The 27,668-nt window shown below is 38.3% G+C and overlaps 1 protein-coding gene across 1 annotated transcript; it reads right to left on the reverse strand.

Moving 5' to 3' along the window:
* Positions 1-324: 324 nt before the first annotated feature.
* Positions 325-27,222, reverse strand: FTCD (formimidoyltransferase cyclodeaminase; the record flags this gene model as incomplete). The annotated part of the gene is made up of 14 exons (XM_081326680.1): positions 325-577; positions 1,786-1,881; positions 2,062-2,200; positions 4,613-4,656; positions 4,904-5,065; positions 9,658-9,787; positions 10,916-10,977; positions 12,648-12,779; positions 20,915-21,052; positions 21,245-21,424; positions 23,698-23,786; positions 24,761-24,889; positions 25,967-26,150; positions 27,169-27,222. The coding sequence occupies 14 exons, from the start codon at positions 27,220-27,222 to the stop codon at positions 491-493; spliced, it is 1,626 nt and encodes a 541-aa protein (XP_081182806.1). The 3' UTR covers positions 325-490.
* Between the last annotated feature and the right edge of the window lie 446 nt (positions 27,223-27,668).

The raw sequence follows: 27,668 nt of genomic DNA on the forward strand, positions 1-27,668 counted from the left end.
TCTAAGAACTGATGCATTAGGACACAAAAAAACCCCTCCTCATAGCCAGTGTTTATTGAGGATAACATGATTTACTTCCAGTTTATAAAATTCCACTCAAGATACATATGGCATTCAAATAATGAATCAAAGGATTGTGCTGGAGGTCTCACTTTTTTCCTATCAGTAACTGCTTAATTTAACAATCTTGGTATAATGGCTGAAACTATAAGCTGTATAGCTCATATTTTGTAGTAGATATAGAAGATTTTTTAACATTGATGGGTCACTGAAAACTTGCTTCATACTGCTATCATGATTATTAAGATAGGATAACAGGCAGTGGGCAACAAAAAGAGATCCTTGTTAGTCACGGCAGAAAAACTCTGGATTTGCAACAAAATTCATGCATGTATAGAATCGAAAGTAACTTATATTTTTTTTTCTTTTTTTCAAATCTGTCTGAATGCAGGTTAACAGTACTACAGATGAGAATTTCATATGTTTAACTTCATATTGCCCGTTTGTCCAGATGATCAAGGATAACTGTTGTATTCTTTTGGGCTTCCTCCAAGAAATAGGAAATATTCTTGTGCACCTGCAAAAGAGATGAACACAGAGACAGAGAGACAGAGAGAGACAGAGAGAGAGGGAGGGAGAGAGGAGGGGGAGAGAGAATGTACTTTAGTGCTGAATTACTCATGGAGGAGTGGTACTTTGCATAGTCAGGCTCAAATTATCCTATTTGGACACATTATGTGAGGATGCTGCAACTCAGTTGCCAGATATAGTAAGTAAAGGGTTTTTTCCTGGGTTGACTTCCAACTGTGTAATACTATATGATAAGATTTTGCAAAAATGATAGCATAAATATATTAATACATAAATATAGCAAAATAAACAAAGGAAGATCAGATTCTCAGAATGGAATGTAGCTCAGCACAAAATGTGACTTAAGCACAGCATGTAGATCTCAAGAGTAGCCAATTAGCGTGAAGCAATAAAGCAAAATAACAGACATCCATGCTCAGACAGACAGAAAAAAATAGGGGAGGCTGAGGGAGGAGACATGAGAGATTAACGAAGGGTGATGTAGGAGCTTTTCCTTTTAAAACTATTTTGATTAAAAAGAACAGCTAAAATTGGCAAATCCCTGACAAGTAACTCTAGTCTAAGGCACTATTTCCCAACTTTGGTAACTTTTAAGATGTCTGGACCAATTCCTAGAATGCTCCAGCCAGGAATGCTGGCTAAAGAATTCTTGGAGCTGAAGTCCATACATCTTAAAGTTGTCAAAGTTGAGAAACACTGCTCTAAGGGAAGTGAGGTCTTCATCGTAAGGGGGAAGTTTAGTGAATTTCTTAAGTCATTGCGGTAAAGCACTCATTCCCTACCAAGTTGAACTAAGTAAGGCATAGTTAAAAAATAAGCTCTAAGGCATGAACTCAAACTAAGATTGAGAGAGGGACAATGTCTGTTAGACTTGGAGGCATTGGTCTAAAAACTGTATCATGTGTTATCTCTTAGACTTTCCTTAACTGTGAAATTGTGGTTGAAACCCTTGACTTAAAGAACTCCATTGTCTAAGTCATCTGGGAAACACCTTCCATCAAGTGTCTCTTATCTTAGAGAAAAATGTAAAAAAACAGTCTAGCAAGGGAATCATCAGCCCTCCAGTCCAACTCACACCATCCAAATCATCTCAACCAATCTTAACAAAGCTGCAGAGCTATTTCAGCCTTTTTTTAAGAATACAAACTAATGCTGAATTGTCCACAGTTCTAAGCAGATGTGAACAATTCCTACCTGTTGTGTGAAATCTTCATCTGTTATATCTTTCAAGTTGGTGATGACATTGAAATAGGCCCCAAATACTCCTGCTTCTAAAGCTTTAGCTGCCACCTAAAATCAGAAAGAGAAGGAGAAGAGATGCCAGTGACCAGGGAAAATGGAACCTACCAACCTCATTCTGTCAACTGAGACCATGGCCTCAACCAGTTTGTGGCAAGAGTTCAGCTCAATAAAATGATTGGTTACACAACTAAAGATCAGTTCTGTCCTCAGACTAGGCAGCATAAATACCTGGATATCTGATTTGCAGGCTATGTTTCCATGCTGTGCCATTTCTTTCAAAAAAGGCCATAAAGAGTTCACTTTTTCTGCCAAGGAGAAAGGGACATCAACAGCATTCTTCAGGCCTAGCTGCATGGCTGCTGTACGCCTGCAGAAAAGGAATAAGAAACAATGAAATAACTCTGGGAGGACAATCCCAAACCAGTGAAGCCCAAAAGAAGCAGTTATAAGGGCATCTATCTTGCAATACAAACACATCTATTCAATACAAAGAGAAAAAATAGAATGCCCACCCTCTAAGGAAAGCCAGTGTAGTGTAATCACAGACCCAGGTTCAGTCCATATCCATATCCATATCCATATGTGTGTGTGTGTGTGTGTTTTTTTATTTTTTTTTGGATTGCTAACAAAGAATTAAAGGGAGACTGATATGCATTTCAAACTTATTTGTTCTCATCAGTCAGCCATACCCTTCTGAGATTCCAACCTGGGCTGATTGCACATTAGGCAATTGTTTTAACCCCTAGGCCACAGGCTCTCTCTCTCTCTTTGTTAGCTGAGAAGCAAGGGAGATATGTGTTAAATGTTTGTTAAGTATTTAGATTACCTTGCTAGGCCCCAAACATGGGACAAATCTTATTTCCTATTTCAGCCTAACCCAAGGCCATCCACAGGCAATGGTCACAGTAGTGACAGCTCATGGCTGACTGATGAGAACAAATAAGTTTGAAATGCATATCAGTCTCCCTTTAATTCTTTATTAGCAATCCAAAAAAAAATTTACACAAATATGAGCTGTCACTGCTGTGACCACTGCCTGTCCATGTAGCATTTTTTTCTTATCAGCTTATGTTTTTCGTAAGAGTCATCTTATTGATTCACCATGTATCTTATTTTCATAAATCTTGTTTAAGCTCAATTTCTGCATAATATTCAAACAATTCTTGTCAATCATATTTTCCCAGTATTTAACATCTAAATATCCAAATTTTCCATTTAAATATATCATCTCAGTATTTTCATATTTCATATATTATAAAGGTACTATACTACTTATCTATCATAACATCTATCCATAACATCTTTCTAGTCAATTTATATTTCATTCTATTTGTAAAAATTAGTTAAATCACTATATATCCTTTTTTTCAGAGTTCTTATTAAGCCTAATTTCCCCACAATATTTCAATCATTCCTTAATCCTAAATCTTTTCAAACTTAATTTGTCTTTAAAATTCATACTTTTCCTTTATTTACTCTTTCCATCCCCCCCTCCCCCCACAACATCCACATTTTTTGCTTGGCTACCGCCAGGGCAGATCACCCACCACTTCCTTGGTGTAGAAATAGATGACTTCACTCTTTCCCATCCCAGCCCATTGAAATACACCCACAGCCATTTCCCCAGCTTCATTTCAAAGATGCTATTTTCCAGTCAAAGCTCTTAAGTCCTTCAGAGTGGATGGTCTCTAGCACTTCATAGAAATTTAATTAAATAAATAAAATAAATTATATTCTAATCAGAGCCCCAGTTTTGATTGGCTAGAGGACCTCACCTGTCCCCTTCAGCTCCAGCTCCAGGTCCTTGTCCTGTGCAGCTGTCACCTCCTGGCCTGAAGGTCTGCTATATTTTCTACTTGGTTTCTTTTCTTTTCTTTTGTAATTGGGCAATTAATGCAACAGTAGTCTGAGCCATCCTTATGTTGAGAAGCTCATAATCCATTTAGCCATTACATTTGTGGGAAGCCCCCCTCCCCCAGAGAATGAAATATTTAGGGGAATATTAAAAGAGGCAGAATACTATATTTCCCCTAAAGGAGAAGGGAGAGCCATCTTCTTAAAGGCAGAAAGCAGCCCCAGTCAAAGAACAGCCAGCTAAATAAGCATCACAATAGGCAAGGCCAAACTGACAAGATTAGTTCAGACAAACAAAACACCTAGGATTTGCATTTCCCCTCTTGTAGAGCCAGCCATGACCCCATAAGAATCTGGCAACAGCCATTAAAATATTAAATGACACATTCTTACACAGGAACAGGCAAAGCCGCAAAGAATGTATAAAAACCCATCTACTCTCAACTCCATTTTGTCAGCCACCCCAGAAACATGCTACTGCCATTTTAGTTTTAGTTTCTGGCTACCAAATAAACAGAGACCTTCTTTCCTGCAGCCCTCTTTCAACAGAGGGGAAGGGATACAATAACATCTATCTCCAGTCTACAACACAATCCTTTCAACAGTTCCAAGAAGACTCCACACACATTTGCACTATTCAGGTGACCCTGACAGATAAGCCTCCAGGGGCTTCAATGACTCACTAAAAGAATGCAAATGACCAGCTGTCTGCAAAGAGTATAAATCCAGCCATTCCCCACCATCCAGTCAGAGCTGAAGAAGCTTCTTGGATATGAAGCAAAATGTCTTCAAAGAAAAAAAACAAGAAAGTCCAGTTGCCTCGTGAAGAAAGCATCTTTGGGACAACCATGACTAAGAATCTCCATAGAAATTTATTATGAAAACAAGTACTGTAATTTCATGTGAACAAAAGGCCCAGTAATACCTCTCTTTCTCCTCAGAGGTCTGCTTAGGAAGTTTCATAGCATCCTGTAGAGAACAAAAACACATATTTAAGCTATTATTTTAGGGAACATGGGATAGGTATGGAGGTTGAAGCTCTAAGATAGACTCCCAGAACTTATTTTCATCTTACCTTTCATATGCACTCCACCCTTTTTCCAAAAATATAGCCTTCCTCAAGCAAAAAGCAAAAAACTCCTCAACTCCATTCCTGTCCAAATGTACAAAATGCACAATAATACACATTTGCAGAAAGTATGAACGCTTCACTCACCATGTAGCTGCTGAATGCCAAGGAATCCCTGTCTACTATAGCAATTAGCTGATTCATGGTCTGATGAAACGGGGGTATGAGTTGCCTCATAACTGGGTCCAGGTCCTCAAATTGACGTTTTCCATATGTCATTAATCCCACCATGCAACCAAGTGCTGCTCCCTAGAAGGAGAGACCTGATCATCTGAAAAGCTTTTGCCACACAGGACAAAAAAACAAAACAAAAAACAAGATGTCTATGCTTTCCAAATTTCACTGATCACCAAGAGGCAGGGGCTTTTTATGTTACATCAAAATACTGTAAAGATGGTGAAAAATCTACCGTAATAGGTTCTGAAGGAGAAAAACTGCTTGTGGGGGGAGAGGGGAGAGGGAGAAGGTGAGGGAGAGGGAGAGAGGGAGGGGGAAGAGGAGGGGGAAGGAGAGAGGGAGAGAGGGGGCAGAGAGAGTTCCTTACTTGTGTACTCTGGTCACCTTCCCTAACCCTTGAGCCCTCTTGCACCCTGGCACACCCTTCCCAGTCCACTCCTGATCCTAACATTGGTGTTGTGCCCACCACATATGGCAGAATGTTCCTTCTGTTTTGTGGTATTTCCAGCACTGATTATCATGTAATTTGACTGCTTTGACCATTATTGATGGAGTTGTATACCATCTGTAAAACTTTTTCCACCAGTTTTCTCTCAAATCATAGCTTCTTCAAAAAGTCTTCCCATTGTTTTATTGAGACAGTGTTTTTGAAGTTTTGCATCCAATTTAATATAAATACTTTCATTTGTTCAGACTCCATATCAGAACTAATTAGAAGGTTATATATATAGGTGATCTTGATTCTTTTTTTTAGAAAGATTTTATTGGTTTTTATAGGGTTGGTGAGAGGGATAAAATGGTAGGGTTTAGGGTTAGGGTACAGGGATGGTTGGGATAAGGGTTGGGGTTTTCCCCAATAACATTCAATATTTGGCAAACAGGATATTGTCTGAGTAAATATATATAAATAGAAATGATAAAAGTAATAGTTGATAACAATAATTATAGTAAATTATAATAAGCAATATTAAGTTTTCAATCCATATTTTTCTTACTAAAGTCAAAAATACATATCACATTCCTTTCCCTCTAATTCGTTTATCTAGCCATTGATAAAATTTGTTCCAAGTTCTATTGTAAACTAAATGCTCTTTCTCTTTAATCTCTAAAATTAATCTATCCATTTCTGCACAATCTAATATTTTCTTAATTAATACTTCTTCAGTTGGTAAGTTCTCATTTTTCCAATATTGGGCATAGATAATTCTTGCTACTGTTAGTATATGTAATATTAGATATCTGCTCTCCTTGTCATAATTGGGACCTATCATTCCTAACAAAAACAATTCTGGTTTAAATTCTATTTGTTTTTTAATCATCTTCTCCAACCATGAGTGTATCTTGAGCCAGAACCTTTTGGCTTTAGAACATGTCCACCAGATATGATAATAAGTACCTGGTCTTTGGCTGCATTTCCAACAAATATTTGAAGTATTTTTAAACATTTTTGTTAATCTCACTGGTGTCATGTGCCATCTATAAAACATTTTATACAAATTTTCTTTATATGATTCTTCAAACTCTATAGTATAAACAACATTTTTTGCCCAAGTTATCATTGTTTCTTTAACTTTTTTTTCCTCCATCTTTAAATTAAGCAGAAATCTATAGAGGTTTTTTAATCAGCTTTTCATCTATTTTTAACAATATAAGATCAAGTTCTGTCTGTTCCTTGTAGAGCTCCATTGTTTTCACGTCTTTTTCGTATCTTGTTTGGATTTGTAGGTATGGCCACCATGCTAGGTCAATACCTTGTTGTTGTAGGTCTTGTCTAGATTTCAATCTTCCTTCATTATCCAATAAGTCTTTATATGTTACAAATTTATCATAGTTAATTAAGTTTGGGTAAGCAAAAGCTTCAATTGTTGAGAGCCATTCAGGTATCTTGATATAAGTTTTTTCTTTTATTTTTTCCCCATTCTAAGAGAAGCGCGTTTCTTATAGCGTGGGTCTGAAAATATCTATGCGCTTTACTCTTCCCATACCACAGAAAGGCATGCCAGCCAAGCTGCAGGTCATGCCCCTCTAGGTATAATAGTCTTTTACCTCTAAGTGTTATCCATTCTTTAATCCACATTAAGATAGCTGCTTGGTAGTATAACTTCCAATCTGGGAGTCCGAATCCTCCCCTTTCTCTAACATCCTGTAACATTTTGACTTTGATTCGTGCTTTTTTCCCTTGCCAAATAAATTTCAATATTATGGAATTCAGTTCATCAAAGAAAGCTTTTTCTAATTTTACCAGAATGGTTTGAAATAAAGAGAGTATTTTTGGTATAATTTGGTATTTTTGGTTTTTCCATTTTTCTAAGTCCAATTTTATTTGTTTTAATAATTTTATATAGTTATCCTCTTTTACTGTTATACATCTTGCTGTTAAGTAAATTCCCAGATACTGAACTTTTTTAACTATTTGAAGATTTGTTTTTCTTGCAAGTTGCATTTTCTGTTTTTCTGTTAAATTCTTTGTCAAAACTTTAGTCTTTTCTCCATTTATTATCAATCCTGCAAGGTCACCATATTGTTCTATTGTGTCCAGCAATTTTGTGCTTCTTTCCAGAAGTTCTTCTAATATAAAAACCAAGTCATCCACAAATGCTTGCAGTTTATATTTTTCACCCTTTATCTCTAGTCCTTTAATTTCCGAGTCATGTCTAATATTTCTGTTCAGTATTTCCAAGGTTAATATAAATAAGAGAGGAGATAGAGGACATCCCTGTCTTCTGCCCTTTTTAATATTATAATAATATTAATATAATAATATTAATATTAATATTAATATTAATATTAATATTAATATTCAGCAAGATGCTGAAACATAAATTGCCAATTTAAATTATCAAATGCTTTTTGTGCATCAAGAAATATCATAGCCATCTGTTTCCCTGGATGAGCTTCATACAACTCTAAGACATCCAGAATTGTTCGTACATTATTTTTTAATCTGTCTTTTAGGTAAAAAGCCATTTTGATCTGTATGTATAAATTCATTCAAGAATTTCTTGATTCTTTCTGCCATTATTGAAGCAAAAATTTTATAATCTACATTTAGTAATGAAATTGATCTATAATTTTTTATATGTGTCAAGTCTGATTCTTAATAAGGATTTCAAATTTTCTTAATGTCCCTCATTTCTGAGGTCAGATTTTATTTTTCCAGCAATTTGTAGGTACATCAAATTTTTCCTTTGTCTTTAGTCTATTTCCATGTTTGTACATGTAATTATACTTTTCTTACTGTAGTCATCTCCATCATGAAAAAAGCTAATGGTGAAATTATTGGGCATTATTTTCCTTGAAGAGTTCTATACTTTTGTCAAGTTTTATTTTATAATTTAAGGTTGTGTTTCTCTTTTGTGTCCTTGTACCATATGAAGTCCAATAGCTAGACAAGCTCCTTCCAATAGTAACATTCTGCTGTCAAACAGTTTGCTCTGTTTAAAATTTGGAAGAGCAAGGTCACATCTGTCTTTTGAAACTTGTATGATGTTTTATTCTACTCCAAATAAACTTGTTAAATGTTTCTTGTCGTTGTTGTAAAATTGGAATTGGAATTCACCCCATTTTGACACGTTACAGTAGATTTTAAATTTACAGCTTATTCATCCAATATATACTGTATATATATACATATATACATATAGATTCACTCTTGGGGCTTGAATTTAATTAATTGTTTTAATTGATTTTAATTTTTGTATTTCATGGTTTTAACTGTCCTGAAAACCGCCATGAGTCCTATGGGAATAGGGCGGTATACAAATTCAATTAGATAGATAGATAGATAGATAGATAGATAGATAGATAGATAGATAGATAGATAGATAGATAGATACAGATACAGATACAGATACAGATACAGATAGATATAGATATAGAGAGATATAGATTAGATATAGATATAGATATAGATATAGATATAGATATAGATATAGATAGATATAGATATAGATATAGATATAGATATAGATATAGATATAGATATAGATATAGATATATTGGACTTACTGAACTTACTGACTTACTGACTTACTGATATAGATATAGATATATTGGACTTACTGAACCTCATAGCTTTGTATGGAAAAGGAATGAATTCATAATTGAAAAATAAAAATTAAAACATTCTGGTCTAAAACGGTGATGTGATGTTCTGGGAAGAAGTAATTGCATGTAACAATCTGATTTTGAGACATTTGTTAATATTTTTGGATATCCATATTATTTTGAACTATAGGTAGTTCTCATTTAGCAACTGCTGCATTTAACAACAGTTCACAATTAAAATGGTGATGAAAAAAATACCTTCACAGATCTGTAAAGAAAAGTCAACAGAAGATCATAAGAAAAATAACAGTTTCATTGATTGAATTAATTTCTGATATTTGTGTGTCTATGGCTCATACTCAGGGGCTGATTCCAATGTCATTTGGTTGGCAGATCGAGAAGGAACCTTTTAGCTACACTCAACAAAACATATAGAATAGGTAATTCTAGGGATTATCAAAAGCACTCAGTATTGGCTGAGAGCAATTTATTTTCAAATTTCAAATCTTGCTAGTGGAGCTCAGCATTACAGTATAACACCACTACAGGAGAAGTCCTGTGTGGAATCACTATTTAGGACAGTAGTTTTAAAATGGGGTGTTGAAGTAGCTACATACCAGAGATGATATTGCTGCTGATACTGATCCTCCTCCAGGAGCAGCTGATCTTGCACCAACTTTCTGCACAAAGGCGTGAAGAGACAAAGACATCAGACTTCCTTTTTCTCTGTCATCCTCCACCATGTCCCTTCCGAAGGTAAAAAGCATTTGAAAAAATCACTTTCATGAATTATAAAATGCTGTGGGGTCGTTGGTGCTCTCTGAGCTTGGGGGTTTTCTTGCAGATATTTCATTACCAGACTAGGTAACATCGTCGGTGCACCTAGACTAGTAATGAAATGCCTGCAAGAAAACCAAATTCAGAGAACACCAAGGACCCCACAGTTCACCCCTGAGGTACAAATATTCTCTTCTATTAGTACTATAAAATACTACTGACAAAAACAAAGTGAAGTCAAGAAAGGAATGTACTCAGACATCTTTCTGCCCGATATAAAAATGCAGATTCTTTGGATCAGGAAATGATCCAAAGTAACAGAAGTTATTTGAAGTAAAAATGCTCCCTCTCCAGGAAAGAGAGACATCTACGCTATACATTTTTTGGCTCATTTGGATTTTGAATTTCCCAAGCAAAAGCAGACCTTTGGGAATAATAGTGTTATGTGAATTAAATAGTACTTAATTAAATTAAATAATTATTTAAATTAAATCTTAAACATGTGCAACACATATTTGCATAATTATAAACTGGAAATGAAATAATTTGCATCTTTTAATTTGTGTTTAGAATACACACTTTTTCAAAACTTGGCCAATATTCTGAAAAAGTTAAGAATTAGAAGACAATGTTTGTTTTTCCAAATTGCATTTTTATCTCTGGCTCCATAACTTAATACCTCCCTTGATGCTATCCATATACAATACAAATAGCAATAGCACTTAGACTTATATACCACTTCACAGTGCTTTACAGCCCTCTCTAAGTGGTTTACAGAGTCAGCCTATTGCCTCCAACAAACTGGGTCCTCATTTTACCGACCTCGGAAGGATGGCAGTCTAAGTCAACCTTGAGCCGGTGAGAATCAAACTGCTGAACTTTTGGCAGCCAAAGTAGAAGTAGAAGTAGTAATATACTTTATTCTAACCACTGTGCCACCACAGTTCTTATGGATAAAAAGCATGCTAAGGACTCCATAACATAACACATAATATGATTTTATTATATTACAAATCCATATATCACCCATCCAGCCAAAGTCTTCAGACATACACCATCACCATACAACTAACAGGGAGAAAATGAAAATATCCATACTCAATTATGCGCTCCTTAGGACTGAATGGAGACAAAGAATCCAAGCCCAATCGATTAATTACCTGAGATTCAAAAATACAAATTCATAGATCATTATCTGATGAAACAGAAATTGACATTTGAAACAGATGAGGGTCTTCTGTTCCTTATTTTTCAGTTCACATTACACTGAGCAAAGCACCATTGGGACAGACACTCGAACAGTAGCCTGGATGTGGCAGATCTGTAACTACTGATTTTATTGTTTTGAATCTGTCCAGTGCAACTTGTTCCATTTCTTCATGAAATCCATGTGAAAAGCAAGTAATCCATACCTGGAAAGTCACAATGTGTTCACCCTGATAACTATTGCCCACTTGAGCATAGTTAGCAACCTTTAATGGAAATTCAGAATGGATAGGTAGGAAAGGAAAGTCTTAGGAGCTGGGAAATACAAGTTTCAGATCTGGTCTCTCTACCACAGATCATATTTTAGTTTTTCCTCATCATTTAACTAAGAAATAAATCAGCAAATCTAAATCTTGCATGCACCCTTTGTTGAATTAGACAGTGAGAAATACTCAGAAACAGTGAGATTACTGGGTATTTTCTTTAGCTCATTCAAAAACTATATTAGAATTAGAATAGGATGCAATTCACATGACCCAAATTTCTACCCTCCAAATATAGCTGCTTTGAATGTTCCACTTTTGCTTTTGTTATTGCTAAAATCTCCAGTTGTTCTCAGATAGTTTGATGAAGTTTTTCAGAGAAAATATCTACTAATCAATTTTCAGAAAATAACAATAATCTCTCTTGCCAAAAACCTAAGAAATTGAGGTGAATAGTACATAGGCAGGTTGAGCAGTATTTGGCTATAGCCAACTGGGAACAGGGTCATGGGAAACACATATGGATTTTATAATCATACTACAATAAGTACTTTAATAGATTTAAATTCTTATGCATCAAATATCAAAATGTGACTGTCAGCGCTGCGACAGTTGAGAAACTATAGCCATTTGCTTTCCTTGTGCTTTTTTTTGTTATTTGGGATTCTCAGATGTAGAAGAGGGGAAGGGGGAAATGCTTGAGCGTTTTTTGTTAGCCATAACATTTGCAGCTGGGTGAGGACCAAGGTCAATGTTAGATAAAGTTTTAGCCGGTTGAAAAGTTGGAACCTGTGTTTTAGAATAATTGGTGAATGTGATTTATGACAGCCTTTCTGGGGTGGGAATTGCAATTTGTTACTCTGCATCAGGGGGAGGGAACTTTAGTCCTGCGTTCAACTATGTATCTGCCAATACTTTGTTTCCTGAATAAAATGTTATTGGAGGAATAAATCTTTGCCTTGAAGTTCTTTTAAAAGGTTTGATCTATCAGAACCCTGACAGTGACATTCTAGAACAATGATATGGTTCACTTGGGGCCTAAGCCATAACTCACAATAATGATTTAGTAGATAAACCACAAACAACTAGATTTACACAACATGATAAAACCAAACAAGCCACATTATGATTTACCACAGTGTGCAATCCCATTCTCTAGAAAGATATGTTAGGTAATAACAAAGGAATAAAAAGTATCTTCAAATTAAGAGCTTTCATGAGAAATGAAAGCAAAACCATTCACTGCTGTTTGAATTATTTTTGAAAAGGTAATGAGCATCCAATGCATTTTATAGGACCCATGAGATTTTTGTATTTTTCCGTTATATAAAACCAAGATATAAATGGATATCAAAAGTTACCAGTCTAATTTTATGCTCCTCCTCAAGGATGAAGATATTTTCTTTCTTGATATAAAATTCTGCCGCATCTAACATGGCCTTTTTAGGAATCAGTCCCACTAGCTGAGAACCTACCACTGGCAGATTGAGATCCTAGAAACAAAACCAGACATTTTATAGATAGTCAGCCTACAATCCAAGAAGCCCCAGAAGCCATGTCCACAGAGGCTGAGGCATTAGATTTGGATCAGGAAAGTCCTAGACCAGACATGTCAAACACAAGGCCCGGGGGCCGGATCCAGCCCACGAAGTGGTTTCATGTGGCCCGCGAAGCCACCCTGGAAACAAGGAGGGAACGGCCCCCACTGCCTTGGCCCTGGCCCAGAGACCCTCCTTCTGCCAGAGACCCTCAGATCTGTCCCACTCCTGCCCAGGCCCCCATAGGCACCCTTGATGCGAATGATGTAGAGCTGGCCATGCCCACCCAGTAGGCCATATGCACTCTAGCCATGCCCACCCAGTAGGCCATGCCCACCCAGGCCATACCCACCCTGAGGGCAACCGCAATGCTGATGCGGCCCTCAATGAAATTGAGTTTGACACCCCTGTCCTAGAGTATAACCCAAAATGTAAGCACCTACAGTCAGCCTCAGAGCATTCCTCCTAGCAGATCTACCCAGAACTGTCTTTCACTGTTTTAGCTGCTGTATACATCACTCCAATGACTTCACTAGTTTACAACTATTGGAATATTTCATTACCACAACATTGTTACACATTATTGCCATATTGGCATATAATTGGATAGGTATTTATTAATAAGTTTTCCATTTTCTCCATATACATACAGGGCTTTTTTTTGTCATAGAATGCACCACAATGGAGTTTTGGCACCTTTTTTGACAGATTTTCCAGAGTTGCCTTGAACAAAATCCTAATCTTTTAGATACACTAAAAATTGAAGGGTGTTTTTTTCAACTACAATGGTAAACCTTGTAGGCTAGGCAAGGCAGGTTGTATGACATGTGTGAGTTCCAGCATCTTTTTTATATAAAAAGCACTACATACATACATACATACATACATACATACATACATACATACATACCTTTGGAAAAAGAATATTTGACTCATGTATATATCTTGTATATCTTCAATATGAATTCATTGTTTTTCTCTGTATGGAATCACATGTACTAAATGTCCTAAACTTGATAATATAATTTTAAAGATGGTGTCCTCCATCTTCTCTTTTCTGGGGAACTACTTAATACTGAGTCATACGGGCAAGCACTGTTTTGTATTTGCCAAACTCCCAATGACACTGCATGATTGAGGTAAAATCAGGAATATTTGTATTAGGGACATATCAGACAAAAGGTATCAGAATTCTCTGATATGATTTTACTATTCAGGAAATGCTGCATGAGTTCTACATAAAACTAATACCACCAGTAACTTAGTTTACATCACCTCTTTCTTACTATAGTTTGGGGGAAAGCATCAGTTAAAGTCATGATTGGCAGTAAATGTATATAGGCTCATGGCACCTGAATAAACAGATTTAGCTAAATTTCCTTTTTGTTCCATGCCTTTAATTTGGTAGGAGTTCACAATTTCTTACACCATTTACCTCAAAAAAAAGACAAGTGTAACTCCAGAGCTTGGGGCAGGAACTTAGCAGAATAGGCTGTAGGCTTACTTTTTCAGAGGTTTTACCAGTGTATAAGGAGCAAATTGGAAAAGGCCAGCGTATAGCAGAATTTAATATGTGGCTAAAGGAGTGGTGTAAAGGAGAAGGCTTTGGTTATATTAGCCACGATGTCTGTAGCTGGTCCAATGAAAAAATGTATAAAAGAGATGGTCTGCATCCAAGAAAGGGACTGAGTTACTTGGCAATAAAATCACAGCTTTTTTGGAGGAACATTTAAACTAAATAATGGGGATAGTGAGTTAATTGATACAGAACATCACTGTCCCCGGCAATCTAAGAAAATAGGGGAAGCCAGGCACCACACAAGTTATGCAGCAAGTAAACACAGGGTCAGTCATAAAGGACTCAAATGTCTATACACTAATGCACAGAGTATGAACAGTAAGCAGGGTGAACTAGAAATTCAGGTAAATGAGGGCAGATATGATATTGTTGCCATTACGGAAACATGGTGGGACGAAACCTACAAATGGAACACACAGCTAGAGGGATTTAAACTATTTAAAAGAAACAGACTAAACAAAAGAGGAGGTGGAGTTGCTCTATATATAAGAAATAACTATCTCTACAGAAATAGAGCACAACAATGACGAAAACTGTAAACTTGAATGCATTTGGGTCAATATAAAAGGGGGGGGGGAAATGACATTGCCATAGGTGTATACTATAGGCCGCCCAACCAAGCAGAGGAAATAGATGAACTTTTTGCTAGTCAGCTAACTAAGGTATGTAAGAAGCACATCACAATAGTAATGGGGGACTTTAATTACCCTGATATCAACTGGGAGACAAACTCTGCACCAAGTGGAAGATCAAACAGATTCCTGTCAAACCTAGCAGACAACTTTCTCTCCCAAAAAGTAGAGAAGGGAACTAGGGGATTAGCCATATTGGATTTAATTCTCACAAACAGAGATGAAATGATAGAAGGTGTCGAAGCCACAGGAACCTTGGGGGGAAGTGATCATGCAATATTGGAATTCAACATTCTGGAGGCACAAGCAATAGAACACAGCCAAACTAGAGTCTTGGACTTTAAAAGAGCTAATTTCAATAAACTTAGAGAGACCATGGGAAGAATTCCATGGATGAGAATCCTAAAGGGGAAAACAACTCAAGAAGCTTGGGAAATTTTGAAAAGTGAGATAATAAAGGCCCAGTCTAGTACAATACCAACAAAGAAGAAAAATAACAGCTCTCCAAAGAAACCAGCATGGCTGCATAAAGAACTGATAAATTGAAAGATAAAAAGGACAAGTATAAGAATTGGAAAGAGGGGCACATAACTAAGTCAGAATATTACCCCCCGTAGATAGGGCTCACAACTTGGGAGTCCTCCTAGATTCACGGCTTACTTTGGAAGACCATATAGTGGCTGTGACTAGGGGGGCCTTCGCCCAGGTTCGCCTGGTGCGCCAGTTGCGGCCCTATCTAGACTGGGATGCCCTGTGTACGGTCACTCATGCGCTCGTGACCTCTCGTTTGGACTACTGCAACGCTCTCTACATGGGGCTTCCCTTGAGGACACTCAGAGGCTCCAACTGGTACAGAATGCAGCCGCGAGAGTTGTGTTGGGAGTCTCCCGATACTCCCATGTTACACCTTTGCTCCGCGAGCTGCATTGGCTGCCAGTTGTCTTCCGAGTGACATTCAAGGTTTTGGTAATGGTTTTCAAGGCCCTACATGGCATGGGTCCGGAGTACCTCGGGGATCACCTGCTGCTGGCATCAACTTCCCTCCGCCCTGTGCGTTCCCACAGAGAGTGCCTCCTCAGGGTGCCACCGGTCAGAGAATGTCGTCTGGTGGCCCCCAGGGGGAGAGCCTTCTCTGTGGGCGCCCCGGACCTATGGAATCAGTTGCCGGTTGAGCTCCGGACGGCGCCTGACCTTCGCTCCTTCCGACGCGATCTGAAGACCTATTTATTTGAACAAGCTGGCCTGGCCTGATGGGGGATGTGTTGGGGTTTTTTATTGTGGTTTTTTACATTATTATTTATTGTTTTAGCTCGGGCTTTGTATTTAATTCTCTTTTTAACTTTTGTATCTTGTATTTTATATGTGCCCTGTTCATCGCCCTGAGTCCTTCGGGAGAAGGGCGGTATACAAATATAATAAACTAAACTAAACTAATATCAGCAAATAGCCTGTGCCTGCAAAGATGAAGTGAGGAAAGCTAAGGCTCAAAATGAACTAAGGCTTGCGACCAAAGTCAAAAATAACAAAAAATGCTTCTTTCAACATATAAAAAAACAAGAAAAAAATTAAGGAAATGATTGGTCCATTAGTGGGGGAAAGTGGCAAGAAGGTGACAAGCAATAGGGAGAAAGCAGAACTATTTAACTCGTTTTTTGCATCTGTCTTTACACAAAGGGAAAAAACAGTCCAACCTACCAAAACCAGTGCCATAAAAAACACAATAGAAATGCAACTTAAGATAGGCAAAAAAATGGTAAGTGAACACCTGTCCAGCCTAGATGAGTCCAAATCACCAGGACCAGATGGATTACACCCCAAAGTTCTCAAGGAACTGGCAGACGTGATCTCAGAACCACTGAGCTATATTTTTCATAGATCCTGGAGCACTGGGGAACTACCAGAGGACTGGAAGAGAGCTGATGTAGTTCCCATCTTCAAAAAAGGGAAAAAATAGATCCAGGAAACTACAGACCTATCAGCCTGACCTCAATACCTGGGAAGATTCTGGAAAAGATAATCAAACAACAAATCAGTGAACACCTTGATGCAAACAAAGTCATCATGGGTTTGTCAAGAACAGATCATGCCAGACAAATCTTATTACATTCTTTGACCAAGTGACAAAATTAGTGGACCAGAGGAATGCTGTAGATATAATTTACTTGGACTTCAGTAAGGCATTTGATAAAGTAGATCACAACCTACTACTTGATAAGATAGAAAAATGTGGGTTAGATAGCATCACCACCAGATGGATTCGTAGCTGGCTGAAAGGCCGTACTCAGCGTGTGGTCCTCAATGGAACTGCATCTACATGGAAGGAAGTGTGTAGTGGGGTGCCCCAGGGCTCTGTTCTGGGCCCAGTGCTCTTCAATATCTTCATTAACGATTTGGATGAGGGGATAGATGGGGAACTCATCAAATTTGCAGACGACACCAAGCTGGCAGGAATAGCCAATACTCCAGAAGATAGGCTTAAGATACAGAAGGATCTGGACAGACTCGGACACTGGGCACTATCTAACAAAATGAAATTCAATGGTGAAAAAAGTAAGGTTCTACATTTAGGCAGGAAAAATCAAATGCACAGGTATAGTATAGGTGGTACCTTGCTCAATAGTAGTAACTGTGAGAGGGATCTCCGAGTCCTAGTAGACAATAACTTCAATATGAGCCAGCAGTGTGCTGCAGCTGCCAAAAAAGCCAACACAGTGCTAGGCTGCATTAACAGAGGGATAGAATCAAGATCAAGTGAAGTACTAATACCACTTTACAATGCTTTGGTAAGGCCACACCTGGGATACTGCATCCAGTTTTGGTCACCACGATGTAAAAAAGATGTCGAGACGCTAGAAAGGGTACAGAGAAGAGCAACAAAGATGATTAGGGGGCTGGAGGCTAAAACATATAGGGAACGGTTGCTGGAATTGGGTATGTGTAGTTTAACAAAGAGAAGAGTGAGGAGTGACATGATAGCAGTGTTCCAATATCTAAGGGGCTGCCACAAAGAAGAGGGACTCAAGCTATTCTCCAAAGCACCTGAAAGCAGGACAAGAAGCAACGGATGGAAACTAGTCAAGGAGAGAAGCAATCTAGAACTAAGGAGAAACTTCCTGACAGTTAGAACAATTAACCAGTGGAACAACCTGCCTCCAGAGGTGGTGAATGCTCCAACATTGGAGGTTTTTAAGAAGAGACTGGACAGCCATTTGCCTGAAATGGTATAGGGCTTCCTGCCTGAGCAGGGGGTTGTACTAGATGACCTCCAAGGTCCCTTCCAACTTCTTCTTCTTCTTCTTCTTCTTCTTCTTCTTCTTCTTCTTCTTCTTCTTCTTCTTCTTCTTCTTCTTCTTATTATTATTATTATTATTATTATTATTATTATTATTATTATTATTATTATTATTATTATTATTATATTATTATTATATTATTATTATTATTATTATATTATTATTATTATTATTACTACTACTACTACTATCCAGATACAAGTCACTGATATACAAATACAGAACTACATTTATAGTGTGTATCTTTCACTTGTTTTGCCATTTCATAAATATTAGGAGATAAACAAGCAAACAGATTTTATGTTTCTAACAATGAAGTCTTACTTGTTAAACCAGGATAACAAACTTTTCTTGACATATTAAATGATATTAAGACCATTATTGTTTGGCAGCTAAAGGCTAAATTTTTTAATTCTTCCAAATATTACTGTAAGGTTTTTCAGCTCAGAATCCTAATAAATCCCAATGAGACTCTGAACACGAGGCATCTGAATAAGAACTCAGCTTTATTTCTTTGATCAAAGTTATACAGTAGGCTGGGCACTCCACTCTCCTTTAGACAGCAGAGAGGAGAGGGCACCTAATTAGAAAAGTTTTTGCTTTTTATAACTAATACACATCACAAGGTTCCTGGGCATGTAAAACGTTCCTTTGAATCTCCTTATCTATCCTAGCATTACATTTCTGCATCTCTAAGCTTGAACACACAATAGCTCAATAGCTGGCAATTAGCCCATTAACTTTATTACTTAGCAGGCCAGAGCTGTTGCATTTTAAAGCCAGGGCAGGGAAGCAGGAGGGAAAGATTTAAGATCCAAGGAGAGAGTGGGGTGGGAGTTGAGCGAAGCGTTCCAACTTTTAGCTAGGCTTTCCCTTGAAACAACACAGTTTAAAGTAACAGAAACATTTTCTTTCTCTTTGCTCATACAATGGAGCACATACAGAAAGCAAGTAAAAATACATGACAATAGCTGAGCTATGTTATACGTGAAATATTGATTATACATAAAATATTATATTCTGAAAGATTATACTTGGCTTGATCCCTACATTATGTTATGCTACATTAACGCTACACTATGTTACATTACGTTATTTATTAAACTTGTAAGTCACCCATCTTACCAGAATCTACTCTGTAAGCAAAAAATACTGGGGATACAATGGAGGGATTTATGATAATAGAGTGCAGCCCAGACCTTATAGATTAGCAGCCCCCATCCTTTTGGGCACCAGGGACCTGTTCCTTGGAGAAAGTTTTTTCCATGGACCAGCGGGGACCTAACGACACCCCCCCCCCTCCATCTCTGCTCTCCCCAATGAATCATTACACAAATGCCTGGGGTGTTGTGGATAATGGGGAGCCTTTGGGAGAGAGGGAAGCCCTTGAAGGTCTAGCAGAGGACCAGGCCCACCTGCCCTGGCCCTCCCAAGGCCTCCTCCATCCCTGAGAAGCCCCATGCTCCACTTCCCCCTGCCTTGGCTCCCCACAGGCTTTTTCTCACTCTTACTGGTCCCCTCAGGCCTTAGGCCTGATTCCCATCCCATCAGGGCAAACACCCTCCTCCTTACTTACCTTTTGAGGCTTTCCAGAGCACTGAAATGGATTGCTTCTTTGTGCAGCTGCATAGTGTGGCTTCCAGAGCAGACAACATTTTATCCTACCCACAAACTGGCAGCTGCATCCAGGTCACCACTGTGTGACCCAGGGACAAACTGCTTTGATTTGCTGCCTTAACAAGGACTGCATAGCTCTGCAGAAGCTTTCTGCAGCATTCAGAAGCCTCTGTACCACTGTGTAGACCTCTTAAGGTAACAAAACAAAGCAGTTTGCCTGGCAGCTGCCATTTTGTCACACCCATAAGTGGGCGGGACAAAATGACAACTATGTTGTCAATCTGCTTTGGTTTGCTGTCTTAACAAGGTCTGCACAGCACTGCAAAAGCTTTCTGCAGCATTCAGAAACTTTTGCACCGCTGGGAAGACCTTGTTCAGGCAAAAAACCTGAAGCGGTTTGTCTGGTGACCATCATTTCATCCCACAAGAAAGCGGTTTAAAATGGCAGTCAGCTCCACACAGCCCAGGGACACATGGCTTGCCCTCGTTCCCCAATGTGAGGTCCAGAGAACTTCAAAAGGTAAGTGCTATGGGTGATGGGCATGTGGGGAGGAGGCCTAAGCACTGTGGAGTCATGGCGGAGTGGGATGGTGGAGAGAGCTGGGGAGCATTGCAACATCTCTGTGGTCAGTTGTAAGGGCAAATAACCACAGGGGTGTTGCAGCCATCCTAACTTTGCAGCAGGGTTGTATGTAATTTTGGATGTCTGTTGTAATTTTGAATGTTCCTTAAATAAAGTTATTTGGGGGAGGGGGATAAGTGATTTCAAACTAGCCAAATTCTGTTGTTATAACCTCACAATAAAAGTAATATTACAATCCATGATTTTGGTTTCCTGCTCTGGATAACAGTTACAGTATGTAGAAATTATTAAAGAGCTCCAGGGAGAATTTCAGACAGCCCAGTGCATTTTGCTCCACATCAGCCCAATCTCAGGTTCATTCAATTGATCATCTTTGTGCCACTCACCTTGGCATCCTTGCAAACTTCTTCATAGACCACATGAAGAGGAGTAGTTTCAAAATCCAACAGATTTGTAGAGACTTGAGCAATGTTTTTCTCATCCAAATACCATCCCATGCCTTGCACTTGTTTCAACCGCCCAGGCTGTAAGTGAGAAACAGAGAAGACTCTGAAAAGCAAACAAGTTCTGCCTTTTGTACTAGATTCCAATTTGTTCATCTTTTTTTTTTAAAAAAAAAGCAGGGCCCATAAATCTGATGTCTGCCTAGCCTTGTTTTGGAGACCTTAATGGAGTGCAGAATAGGAAGTTCCATAAGCCACCCTTCCCTGGAATACCTGGCTCTTACTACGGCCCTGCTCCCGTATGTTAAGTGCTATCCGGTGTGCCAGTTCCTTTGTGCACAGCAAATTAATGTTGTATGCAATGAGGAATTTTCGTGCTCCTGTTACCGTGGCTCCCCATCTTGGAACAAAGGTTGCAGGACCAAAATCAGGAGTCCATTCTGTCTTTTTTAGCTTGAGGGAAAGAGAGAAAGTAAAGAGTGCTTTTACTTTCATAATATGAACATGCTCTTTGTCAAATTTTATAATTTGTTGTGCAATAACATGCTATGGAAACTCCTCTATGGGATGATAAATATATATTGTATCAAGTCTTGGATATTAGTGTCCTAGACCACAGGTGACAAACTCGCCGCATCACGTGATGTGCCATGACATATCATGACTTTTTTCGCATTGCTGGAGCTGGGGTGGGGGTGGCCTTCACATGCCGGCAGTTTGACACCCCTGTCCTAGACTGAATGTGTTCTAGGGTTGCTATGCCTCCATTCTCCATGAGAAATATACTAAAAAGATTTCAGTATATTCTCCATAGTCTGTTGAACTTGGCATGGACAGTGAGGAGGAAATCATCTTGATTCTCAAACTCTGTCATTTATTAAACCATTTGGAATAATTGTTATCATGATTCTGCATTTCAGATGGATTCAGAGATGAAGACCACACAACTGATATTTCCTATAATTCTTTAAAATCTGGAGTTACTTTATAGGCTGAAGCACTCAAATAATTACAGAGGTGTTTGGAGATATTGATATATTTCTATTTTAAAATATGTCAAGACTTCATACAGGATCAGTATTGGTGTGAAGACATCAAACTAAAGCAAATTTTCTACTTACTCTGTAATGACATGTTGTACACTATTCAACTGATGGCATCTACTTGTTATCTATGAATCTTGTATACTATTTAAAAGAAGTTGGGTGTGGAACATAGATTAATTTTGCAAACAAAAGATAAAATAAATATCTTATGGCAATGCAAAGCAATGAAAATTAGCTAAACGTGGCAAATCTAGACAGCACACTAAAAAACAGAGACATCACCCTGTCAACAAAAGTGCGTATGGTCAAGGCTATGGTCTTCCCAGTTGCAATGTATGGCAGTGAAAGCTGGACCATAAGAAAGGCTGAGCACCAAAGAATTGAGGCCTTTGAACTATGGTGCTGGAGAAGACTCCTGCGAGTCCCTTGGACTGCAAGGCGATCAAGCTGGTCAGTCCTAGAGAAGATCAACCCTGACTGCTCTTTAGAAGGCCAGATCCTGAAGCTAAAACTCAAATACTTTGGCCACCTAATGAGAAGGAAGGACTCACTGGAGAAGAGCCTAATGCTGGGAAAGATTGAGGGCAATAGAAGAAAGGGACAACAGAGAATGAGGTGGCTGGATGGAGTCACTGAAGCAGTAGGCGTGAGCTTAAATGGACTCCAGAAGATGGTAGAGGACAGGAAGGCCTGGAGGAACGTTGTCCATAGGGTCGCGATGGGTCGGACACGACTTCGCAGCTAACAACAACATTGATCAGCAAAGGAAAATACAAGAATGAAGTTTGGTTATAGGAGTAACTTATTTTATTAGACCACAACAGAACTACAACAAAATAAATTTAAATTGTAATCTAAAAATATATATTCATAGTTTTGCATGTTTTTTATCTATTTTCAGTGGATTCAAATTTGTGTTACCAGTGAATATATTATTATTACTACTACAACTATTATTGAAAAAGTAATAATTAAAATCAAATATAACTTACTATATAGACTACACATAGAGAAAAACACATAATACATATAAAGGTAAAGGTAAAGGTTTCCCCGCACATGCGTGCTAGTTGTTTCCAACTCTAGGGGCCGGTGCTCATCTCCGTTTCAAAGCCGAAGAGCCAGCGCTTGTCCAAGGACGTCTCTGTGGTCATGTGGTCGGCATGACTAGACGCCAAAGGCGCACGGAACGCTGTTACCTTCCCACCGTAGTGGTCCCTATTTTTCTACTTGCACTTTTTACGTGCTTTCGAACTGCTAGGTAGGCAGAAGCTGGGACGAGTAACAGGCGCTCACTCTGTTACGCGGCACTCGGGATTCAACCCGCCAAACTGCCGACCTTCTGATCGACAAGCTCAGCGTCCTAACCCACTGAGCCACTGCGTCCCTATAATACATATACATGAGAATAAAATCCGTAAAAAAGGAAAGATTTATGTTTAAGGAAAAAAAGGCTTTCTTCTTTCAATCACCTAAAAGGAACTGCCAGTGCTTAGTTACTGATAAAATAGTCAAGAGCTGATGATGTAACTGTGACAGTTTCATTCTTTCTTAGGCTAGCTGCTAGCCACTCAAACCAAATCTGAGCTTCCTGTCTGAAAACATCTGACTAAGAAATCTAAGCCCTGAGCAAAGATCCTTGTTCTCAAGACAATATGACAAATACTATCGTTATCTTACTTTCTCAGACAGGGCTTCGTATTCCCCTGCTCGGATAGCAGGCAAAGATCTTCTGTTCTCCTTCAGAGTTGCCTCACCATATAGGTACACTGCAAATGAAGGCAAGATTCACTGAGAATTGCTGTCTTGAAATCTAAAGAGCCCTGCTTGCAAGAAATTAATGGTACATCAAAAGAATGTATAGGATGCCTAGTAGCTCCACGATCCTGTGCTGCATAATTATTGTTAGCTTTAGGCTTTGATGGTCCCATTGAGATGTTGAAGGTCCTCCTTTTTCTCAGGAGCCCTTTTATCATATTAATACCCACCATTTGCTTTCCTTGGACTTCTATCCACAACCCTATATCATAATTTAGAGGTAGAGCAAAGCTAAAAAAAAAAAGTCAGGGTTCCATCTCCTAGCCTTTGCTTGGAGAAGATTTAGAGACTGAAAATTGAAATAATTTTACCTGTGGGAAAACAGGATTGCTTCACTGAAACAGAATTGGTTGACTGAAATTCGGGGGGGAAAGCCTGAATTGGAATGTCCTTTGGCTGATTGCCTAGTCCTAGTGCAAGGGTAGGCAACCTCGGCTCTTTTATGACTCATGGACTTCAACTCCCAGAATTCCTGAATCAGCATATCTGATCAGGAATTCTGGGAGTTGAAGTCCATGAGTCATAAAAGAGCCGAGGTTGCCTACCCGTCCTAGTGCTTGCATATTATGGATGCAGTAGGAGAACGCCATTTCTTGGCTTCACACTTAGTGTTCTCCAGCATTTGAATACTGGCAGCTTCAGAATAAAACTGAGCCTTAATTATTGCTCATATAGGGAAAGGAAATAAGCTTTGATAGTCTGTTCAGAACTTCATCACAGCAGAGTAAAAAACTTCCTCAACAAGTCTATCAAGAGCTTTACCCAAATTTGATAGGCATGTTGTCATTGAGCAAGAAGATCACAGACCTTCTTTGGGACTAGAACAAAGGCTTCTTTCTGTGAATGGTCAATCAGAATTTTAAACTGAAATTGATTAGTCATTGCAGTCTTCCTGACCCAGCTTGTTTCTCCATGACAAACTCACCAGGTACATGCAATTCATCTGCTAAGCATCTTCCAAAGAGATTAGCAGAATAAATACACTCTTCCATGGTAACGTTCCTCACTGGAATGAATGGGCAAACATCCAGAGCTCCCATTCGGGGATGCTCACCTGTATACAAAAGTAAAGCATTAAAATGTGTAACAAAATCAGAATGGAGATCATGAATAAAACAGATAAAATACACAGTATGTTTTGTTTTCATTTGTTGGGAGATATTGAATAAAGGTCCCCAATCTTTCTGGAGCCCGAGACTGATTTTGTGGAAGAGAATTTTTCCATGGACTGGGCTATGTGTGGTTTTGCATGCAATTTAGATCCCGCACACGCACAGATGAAGCTTTACTCGCTTGCCTGCCACTTGTGCGGCCTAATTCATAACAGGCCGAAGACCAGTCTTGCTCTGCAGCTCAGGAGTTGGGGGACCACTGAAATATGCTAAAGGACTAAGTTAACATTAAGGATCACTGTCAGGTCTGGGAAAAGTAACTGATTAATCTTTGTGTATTTGCTTTCAGAAACATTAGTTCTAGGTGACATGTGGCATGTCACAAATTTAGGGCCCTGCCTTCTTATTGAAAGAAGCAAAGCATGGATATCTTTCTTCTGAATATTGTTGATAGAGCCCTCTTTGGATGCAAGACTTTTGGCCAATTTGGAGGATACAAATTTCTACATTTCTGCATTCGTGTCTATCACATTCGTATGCCAAGCAGAGGTGGTCAGTCTCAATGTCTAGTCACACAAATCCACATGCCTTTTACGCCTGTCAATTCATCTTTTGGTCAATATTTGTGGCACATTCCAATCTTCTCAAAAATATAGACACACATTGTATAAGGAGGATGGAATTGTTTGCTGGGTAATCTTATATTTATCTTATTACAAAGCCTCCAAGCAGCAATCTGTATAATATTGCAGTTTATTTTACAATATTTTCATGAGATTCATCAAGGCCATTCAAGATTCCTGTCTGAGAAGTGATTTGAAATTGAGTTCCAAAAGTTCAATCAATGGTCCCCTGTGTGGCATTATCTAAAAGGTCAGGACCCAGAGAACTTTCATACTGAACCATCTAGAGATATGATCAGAGTTGTTGCAACACAAAACACCATGCTGCAGCCCAGTGTCCTAGAGCTTTTTGCTCATACATTGATTCTCACAATTTGTCTCCTCCTCTCTTATTACCTTTATGGTTTGCCATGTCAATGAGCTGAAAAGCAATTTTAGCTGCATTTAGTGCACCTACAACAACATCTTCTGGACTTCCGACAAAGGTGTAAACTGTCCGATTAGTGGAAGGGCCTGCATCAACATCCAAGAGAAGGCAACCCTTTGTTTGAGAGATGGCCTTGCCAATCTCATCTATCACCTGTAGCAGAGAAGAGACAGAGTTTGGAAAGAAAGCACTTAATACTCAACTCCAATCACTTGCCTTAATTGAGAACTAGATTTCCATGCTCTTACAATTAGTCTAATTCATTTTACCCTGAAGACCTTAGGAATTAACCTTCCCCTATCAGTTACAGTAGAATCCACTGATTAGAACTCAGTTCAAAAGTTAATTAATCAAACTGAGAAACTCTAATAATCTAGTAAATGAAAATGTTTCTTGTGTGTAGGACTGATCACCTAATTTGGTACCAACAAAACCTATCTCTCCCATGGATTATTTTAAAGTGAAGGCTGGTTTTTTATTTTTAAGTGAAAAACATATTAATGCTTATGCCGCATAAAACTTAAAAAGTTTAACCTCACCTCATGGTCTTTTCCATAGTGACTTTGTAGGGAGATGATGCATCACACCTCCCAGAATCTGCTTTCTTGGTAATTGACAGCAGTTCGCCTTCACTGATAGTATATGCAACTTATTAACACATGCTAATTTAAAATCTTGTTGCAAAGATATCAACATCCATAGATATAGAAGGCTTATTTTCAGTGAATTGTGAAACATTTCCAAATTTATCTGATAGCATAGAATTAATAGGTCAGCTCCACTATATGAACCAGACCAGGAAATCAATTCCACAGAAAAATCAGAACTACATTTTATTGTGATAGTAATAAAATCTTGTATGTAATTTATGTATGTAATGTAAAATCTTGCAAGTGTCACCTCTTCCTTCTTAGAGTTCATTGAATTAGGAAGATGTCTGTTGAGTCACTTTCAAATGTTATATGGTTGTTTTGGATGTTAAAAATGCTTCACTCTATTTTGCCTTCATTCCTGTATAACTCTGTCAAGATCATCTTTCTTACTCTTTATAGTTTATTCAAACAGTTCAGGACTGTAAAACTCATTTAGAAAAAATGGATTTCAAAATTGTTTAGTACTTTACATAGCAACACAACAGGTCTCCTTAGAAAGAAAATAATGTAGAACCTACCTTTTTATTGTTTCCTTCAGAAAAATTGGGAACACATTCCACTAATTTTGACATTATTCTAGTTGGAAGCTTGTCCTTGTATTAGGCTTATGAGAATCCTGGATGTACTGTATTTCTCCTTCTGCTGTTTTGTTTTAAAGTGAAAGTAAAGTAGAATCTGAGTCTTTATGGCTTGTATCTAACGGGATTTCTCAATCCTCATTGTTTCTCATTAACCAAGGCACACCAGCTACAAAGAATTTTACTGGCACTTTGGACTGACCTTTCTTTTTTAAAACTTAACTTCATCAATGTTGGGCTTCAGCAGCTGCAGCTGCATTTAAAAGCAGAGTGTTGCTGAAAATAATGAATTCATGCTGCTCTGTAAAAAATTGAATGGAAATAAATAGAATTCTTAATTTTTCTGATTGACAAAAGGAGCTTTATCCACATCAAAGTTACGAATAGAAAGATCTTCCTTTCATGCAATGATTAACAGGAAAGTTCAGAGGCACTGCACT

Source organism: Vipera berus, assembly GCF_964194415.1.
Source record: "Vipera berus genome assembly, chromosome: 1".
NCBI lineage: Eukaryota > Metazoa > Chordata > Lepidosauria > Squamata > Viperidae > Vipera > Vipera berus.